Here is a 7,303-nt window from a genome sequence, read left to right as displayed (position 1 = left end):
TCCCGAAGCCCCCCCCGAGAGCGGCTGGCAGCAGCCAGCCGGCACAACACCCTAACTGGAGTGATTTACAGCGCTGCCGGCAGCCCTGAAAGGGCTGGTCCGTTCAGGAACGGCACAAACCTGTGCTGATCGCTTCTGGGTACCGGCCAGGGAGAAGTCTGCATCTAAAGCATCCTCCTGCCTCCGCTGCAGAGCTCCAGAGGTGCTGAGAAATTGCTCCACGGTCAGCTGTACGTGCCCGCCACGCAGGCAGGGCTGTGCAAGCCCTGAGAGTAACTTTTAACGAAAGCCTTTTCCAAAGGCGCTTTACCACCAGGTTTGCCACCCGCCTTCGTGAGCGCTGCTACCGCAGCATCCGTGCCGTTTCTTCCCTTAGCGCTACCACTCAAAACTCGCTAAACCCTGTGGGTGGGCAAGAACCACAGTCGAGGAAAGAGCAAAAAAGCTTCCCCAAACTCATCCTCCCGTAGGAGGGAGTCGCTGCTCTGCGCACACACAGCCTGCGGACCGAGGGCAAATCCTCGGAGGAAAGCAGGCTCTGGGAAGAAGAGACGTAGCGTTAACAGAGCAGGAGTCACCGGCGTGCTGAAGGAGGCAGGGGACAGGCAGAGGCATCGCAGGCGGGAAGGAGAGCAGCTCTGCCAGCCGGTGTCCCCAGGCGCGACGGTGACCAACAGCGCTACCTCCAGCATAGTCTCCCTGCACCACCCCCGGCTGCAGCCTGGCCCAAGAGCTGTACCTGCAGGCGCCGGCTGCCCTCAATCGTCTGCTCTACCTTCCTGTGATACTCCTCAAACAGGCAGACGCTGACAACGCGTCCACGTGCTGCTCCGCTCCAAGACGGAGGTGCGTGTTTTTAGCCTGTTACGACAGTTTTGGCAGCAAAGAGTTGATGGGGTTTGGTTGGTTGTTTGATTTTATTTTATTTTTTTTTTTTTTAAAATCCTGAATTTGTTTCTGCAGCAAACAAGGGGGAAGGTCCTAGTTTACTCCATTAAAGAAATCTTCAAAGGCCACCCTGCACCTCCAAAAGATTCCCAGCCACCGGCAGCACAGCAAAACCAGGCATGTTTAATTATTTAAGCACCTACGCCTGCACTCCCCCACTGATGTTGCCAACTCAACTTCTGCCAAGAAAGACGCTTCCCAGCACGGAGGATCAGGTGGAAAAACGAATGCAGAGAGGCTGTGAACGCTACCGAGGGAGCAAGAGCCGGGCAGGGCGGCTGCCTGCGACATGCTGCACGGGGTCCACCGCGGGGACGGGCAGGGCGCTGCGCCGCGGCGAGCCCTGTCTCACCGGCACCGCACCCCGCTGCGGTGCGTAAGGAGCGTTGTAGGGGTGGCAGCAATGGGAGCTGGCTAGAGCGGTGCGTATCGCAGGCAAGCTCATGCACGGGTTAGTATTACAGCCGGTGATCCCCTCGCCCCACGCAGAGTACCTTGGAATAACCTACTTGGAAGTCTCAAATGCAGATAGGTCTTCTGCCCTGGGCTTGAGGCTAAACCAGCAAAATAAAATGAACAACAACAACAAAAAAAATCCTCTGTGATACGAGCAACGTCAGGTCATTTGTGCAATCTGTACAGTTTGCCCGGAGCGCTGAAGTGATCAGCAGCCTCCAGGTGGGGCAGAGGGTTGGTATTATTTAAGCGTTGCTAAACTGCTATCCCATTTCCAGTGTCTCGCATTTTCCCTCTCCATCACAACTGCAAAGACAAAAGCCCTCCTGACCTCCTGGTGGCATGAACAAAAGCAGTCTGTAATTTTATTCTGATGTGCTCCACTAATAGACTATTATTTAAAAGCCTTTGCTTCTCCAGCTGAGACGCAGGAGCCGGGCAGCCTCGGTCCCCTCCTGAAGGGAGGGGGACAGGACAAGACTCCAGCTTCAAAGGAACGAAGACTGACCGCACAGTCCCAATTACAGCGATGAGCCCTGACAGACATCGAAATGATTGCCCGGCCACCTTCTTTAAGCGAGACAAATGGGACCATCAGCTCTCTATGAACTCGTCTCTGTCAGAAGTGAAAATTCAGCATTTTCCGTTTAAACTGAGGACTCCGAGCACGGAGACAAAACCTACCAAAACCTACTGGGAGAAGAAATGTCTTCAGATTCTACGATGACAAAAGGGTCTGTGAAGATTTTTATATTCTCCGCTCTGGAGGGACAGGAACCTGAATAGCTCAGGGCTAGCACGGGGAAACTGGGAAGGGAGACACGCTGGATTCATTTTCCTGCCCCAATTCCGTGATCATAAACTCCCAGCCACGGAAGTCGACATGAACCGCATTTTCAAATCCTTTCAGACGTTAACTCGCAGCTGGGAGCGGTAAAGACATAAGGATTTGTTTTTAAAACCTGGAGTTGTTACCACAACCTGCATCCCGTGCCATACAGGTTCCCGAACCCTTCACAAGGACAGCCGCTAGCAGAAAGCCAGCTGGGTAAAAGCCTTTGCAAGGTAAAAGCCTTTGCAGGTGAGTAGGGCTGACCACTGCATCCCACCGTACCGATTACGGATGTGCCCCCAAGGCCCTCGTTACACTCAGCCCAGCTGGGAGAACAGCAGAGCCACTAAGCAAAAGGAGGAGAACTGGATGTAAAAATAAAGAACGGGCTTTGTTGTGACCCCAGGGCCAGCAGACCCAGCCGTCCTAACTTTTTGGCTAAGTATTCATCCCAAACACATTTCTAGAGGCAGGTGGTTCCAGGGTCCGTGGCACAGGGAGCAGATACCTCACACACACCCTGCTAGCGAAAGATTTTGCTGTTAGTATTTGAAGCTGCACTACAGGTTGCTCGAGAACAGATTAAAAGAGAGGACGAGGCTTTTGGCTTTTTCTACTGAGAGCCCGTAAGTCAGGAGTATTATTGCCCTTATTATTCACCAGCCAAGCTCAAGACTGCTTCCTTGCAATGCCTTTAGGGAATGGCTGCAATAGGCAGGTAGGGCTTTTCTGTTCCTGGGGTCACGAGGGTAGCAGGTCCCTTCTAACAGCATCCCTGCACAGCTTCTGTTACGGTTCAGCAAGGCCTTCAAACCCCGAGAGCTTTGCATCCCCTCACACGGCACTAAAGAGACAAGGCTTGGCTGTGGCAAATATAAACCAGGAGCCATCAGAAGCTGAAATTCTCTGCACCCCGATTCAAAGCTAAGCAGCCGGGGAAGAAAGCCTAGATCAAACAATTTTATTATAACAACTTGTGCAAAAGCTAAACCAAATGGAAGGGTTATTTCGTTGTTGTTTTTAAAGGATTTCATCAGGCGAGATACAAACTGGAGCCCTCCGATACCTTTTTAATAGTGTTGTGCTTGCTGTTGCCTCGGCTGGCATTCTCGTTGTGCAATATATCCAGAGCTGTCTCTCTCTCCTTTAGCTTCAGTGCCTCAATTTCTGTCTTCAGCTCGTTCAGCTGCTCCTGCAGGTGCTTGCTTTTCTCCATGTACTCTACCCTAGCACACACAAAAGAGTCCTGGGTTAGCACTGGCCAGCTGCACGTGGTGACATGATACCGTGGCAGCCGATAACGGAATTATAACAGAAAAACCTTATCTTCATCACCTCTAGCGTGTGGAACTGACGACGTTAGTTTACAGCATACAGTAAACTACTCCGAGCAACGACTTGTTCATGATTGAAAAGAGGACCCAGACAGCTGACCCAAGAACAAAACCGTAAGTTATGTTACGATAAAAAAATAAAGCCAAACTAGAGCTGCGGGATGGTATTTGTCAGTCCCCGTTTCTGAGTGAAGCTGCACCATGACACAGGTTAACGTTACGCAGTTTCAGTCTACAAGATAGCGGAAAGGCACAAATCCTTCCCGGAAGGAAGGACCCTGAGGTACTGACTTCTCATGTTTTAGAGGGATTTAGCTTGTAAACCGTGTGGGAGCAAGCCCTGCCCCTAAAATATCAGGTATCTTTCAGACACACAGCATCCCTGGGAGAGAGAAAGGTCTCCCAGAAACAGAAAGAAAGAAAAAAAAAACCAACCTAAACCCAGCCATTCTCAGAACTCGGCCCTAACTGCCTTCCACGATGAAGCATCGACTGGAGAAAAATCACACCATGCCAGCCTTGTACTTGTGATTAAACACCGAGACCCGGGTCAAAGTACCAGCAGACTAACAAGAACCTTTTCAGAGTGCCAAAATTTGTAGCAGGGTTTATCTCAGCACCCGAGGAACACAAAGAGTCCCGGAGAACTCAGCGAAAGCATGTTATTGCTTTCAGCATTTGGCAGAGCCAAGCTCTTCCTGCCTAGGAGAGTGGGATGACCTAGTTAGCAACCTGGGTACAGAACCAGGAATTATCCTGTTATTTTCAGCTTCTATCTTTCTCCTTCTAGCTTTAGGAAAAGTTTTTAACCTCTGTCTCTAGCACAGTGGTCTGTTATTTCATACACGGGAGAGGGTACTCAGCAGAGGCAGAATGAACCACCCTCTGGGATAACGGGGCATCTCATTCCAGCCCCAGGAAGTTTTGGCCGGAGCGCTACGGCAGAGCCCTTCTAGCTTTGATCTACTACCCAATCAACGAACAAAGCACATTATTACTGCAGAGACTAAAATCTGATCTGCTTTGATTTCTGCTAAATTTATAATTTTGAAGGCTACGCTTACACCCTCAGGAAAACACAAGATCAAAGCTCATAATCACATCCAAACTTGCTTGCGCACACTTTTTATATATATAAACATGACACAGATTCCAAGAAAAAGGGGTTAAAGCCCTAACGCGGGACCTTAGCACAGACTCCAGCTATCTTTACCTTCTCTGGACACACCGCAAATGCACAAGCGCCAGCCTGCAATAGTTCAGCGCGCCAGCAGTCGGACTGCTGTTAACTCTTTCTACCAACACGGACAATTCAAGCCTAACCAAGAGCCGGGTTAACCACACGGAGAGGAACTGACTGGTGCAGGGCTCAGCGTGCTTAAACTCGCCTTTAAGCGGGCAGTAGGGATGCATTTGTGACACCAGGTCCCCACCCAGAGAAACGGTCAACCAGCAGCTACGTCATGCTCCGGGCAGAGCTACTGACGACCTGGTAAATGCGAACCCAAAAGATTTCCCCCCCTTTCACCTCACACCGGTGCTCGTCTGGAACGTAAAAGTCACGTTCAGCCCCGGTGCAATTCCTCCCGCTGCAACCGAGGCGCAAATCCCAGCCCTGGCCCGGACTGGATGCATGCCACGTACTTCTCTTTCTCGATTTCCATTGAAAGCCTCTTCATGTCCGTATCCTTGAAGTCAAAGGACAGGCTCTCGCTGATGAGGTTGAAGCTTGGCAGGTCGGTAGGCAGTGCTGTCGTACTTGAGTTCATGGACTGCTAAAGAGAGAGAGTACAAATTAGTCACTTTTGGCCACAAAAGTGTTCCTACAGCAAATGTTCTGCAACACGGAGGTAAAATCGGAGCGACACCTAAGCACGCAGTACAAGGTGCTGCTTACTAATGCTGCAATAAGGTCCTGATCTGCTACTCTCACAGGTAACCGCACACTCTTCTTGGAGTTGGGTGTATTCTGCCTCGCAGTGGTGCTGAACTGGAAGGTTGCACCTTCCATTTGCACGGGGAAAGGGAGGGGGGCACACGTACTCCTGATGCCACACAGCCCACAGCCCCATTTGTCTGAACCAGCCTCAAACTTTCTGGAGAGCAGACTACGAGGCTCTTCGTCACCTGGTGATCTTTTAACACGGAAGATGGCAAGCACTCCAAGGCGCTGCAGAAGCAGAGCAGCAAACAAGGCCAGCGTCCCAAGCACCAGATCAGCCTGAAGATCCCCTTGCTCCATTCCCAGTTTGCTCTTCAATTCAGAGCTCTTGCTCCTCTGGGACCCTGCTCTTTGTGGTAGTGAAGAGGAGAGAAAACACCACCTGCCTTCAGAATCTATTGACAAAACTTCGTAAAATCCAGGTTTTAGCACTGCTGTGCCACTTAAAACCACGCCGGTCAGAAGCTGCCTCTTGGGAGACATCTGATGGCTATTTAACATTAAATCAAATTTAAAAAGTGCAAGCTGTGGACAGGGGCAACGTGAGACCCTGTATGACAGCAGAGTCCTGCACCCCACTGCTCCCCACAGTGTGAGCGAAGAACAACGTAACCCCAAGGGTTAACTTGGGATGCAGTTTCAGTAAGGCCCACGGAGACGCACCGATACACTTTTCTCTCCTCAGTAATTTACAGTTCCAAGTGTTTAGGAACCACTGCTAGATTCAGTTGGAAACGCAGAGAGAACACAGGGAATCACTCATATCGCACCTGAGCAAGGATTTGGGACTTTCTCCCTCCTGCAAAACGCTGTGATATCCCACTCTGACACATGCTGCCAGGCCCTTGGATTTCTATCTCTCCTTAAAATACGACCCTTCTCTCAGTCAAAAATTCTGTCACACCGCTAATAAATGGGCTCACTACCAGCAGAGGAAAAGTATCCTGACTCAAATCATCACTCTGCTCTTGCAATACGTTAGATGAGGTCGCAAGCAGTGGCACACGTCAAGGATGGCACAGCGGCTTCAGATGGCGGACTGTGCGGGTGGATCTGAGTCAGAACTGCCGCCAGCGTGCTCAGCCCTCACTTTGGATACGAGAAATCCAGCCCGGCATCCAGAAGGTCACCCACCTCTCTGCTAGATGCTCCTTCTTGCTTTAAGGGATTCTTGTAGTGAAAACAACGTGCCCAAACCAGCCTGGACTGGGGGACGGCAGGAGGCGGTGCTGCAGAGACAGGCTGCTCTGGCAGCACACACCAAAAGCTGGAGGGATGGTTCTAGGGTACCCGTCCCAACAGACGAGACCTTGAGCTTCGGCTGGTTATTTCTTTCCCTCATTTCTCCTATTCGGGATACTCCAGGGATTGTTTGCAGCTAGCTCTGCTTCAACAAGAACCGCTAGTGCCAGGGCGGTGACAGATTTACTCTGCACAATAACCTGCCTCTTCCCTCACCGCCAGCCTGGAATTCACAAACAGCCAGGGCACGTCCCCTGCTCGCTCTTCAGCTGGACAAACCCGAGAGGGACGACATTTCATTTACCCTGCAGAGGCGAAGCTGGAGCGCAAACACCTAGTACAAGCATAAACAAGGCGGCACCCGAAACTGCACTGCTTGGTCTGGCTGGAGCGTTACAGGTAAGTTAGACACACACGGACAAGGAAACACGATTTCTTACTCCCCTTTGCGATCGCTGCTAGCGCAGAACACAGCCGCATTAATTCTGGAGCAGGCGCTGAAAGGGACAGCTGAGTACCTAAATTCCAGTCTTGAAGGAAAGGGGACAG

The 7,303-nt window shown here is 51.1% G+C and overlaps 1 protein-coding gene across 1 annotated transcript in view; it reads right to left on the bottom strand.

The window, feature by feature from the left end:
- The window catches only part of NF2 (neurofibromin 2), a 40,132-nt gene that overhangs the window by 10,738 nt on the left and 22,091 nt on the right, over positions 1-7,303 (bottom strand). Inside the window, exons 13-15 of the mRNA XM_019471283.1 lie at positions 5,215-5,342; positions 3,303-3,462; positions 1,458-1,502 (exon numbers count right to left, since the gene is read on the bottom strand). Of these exons, the coding sequence (XP_019326828.1) occupies positions 1,467-1,502; positions 3,303-3,462; positions 5,215-5,342 (324 nt within the window). The 3' untranslated portion in view covers positions 1,458-1,466. The remainder of the gene's footprint in view (positions 1-1,457; positions 1,503-3,302; positions 3,463-5,214; positions 5,343-7,303) is intronic.

Source organism: Aptenodytes forsteri, unplaced genomic scaffold (assembly GCF_000699145.1).
Source record: "Aptenodytes forsteri isolate BGI_AS27 unplaced genomic scaffold, ASM69914v1 Scaffold129, whole genome shotgun sequence".
Taxonomy (NCBI): domain Eukaryota; kingdom Metazoa; phylum Chordata; class Aves; order Sphenisciformes; family Spheniscidae; genus Aptenodytes; species Aptenodytes forsteri.
Note: the sequence above shows the minus strand (reverse complement) of the source record. Positions and strands in the feature narration are given on the sequence as shown.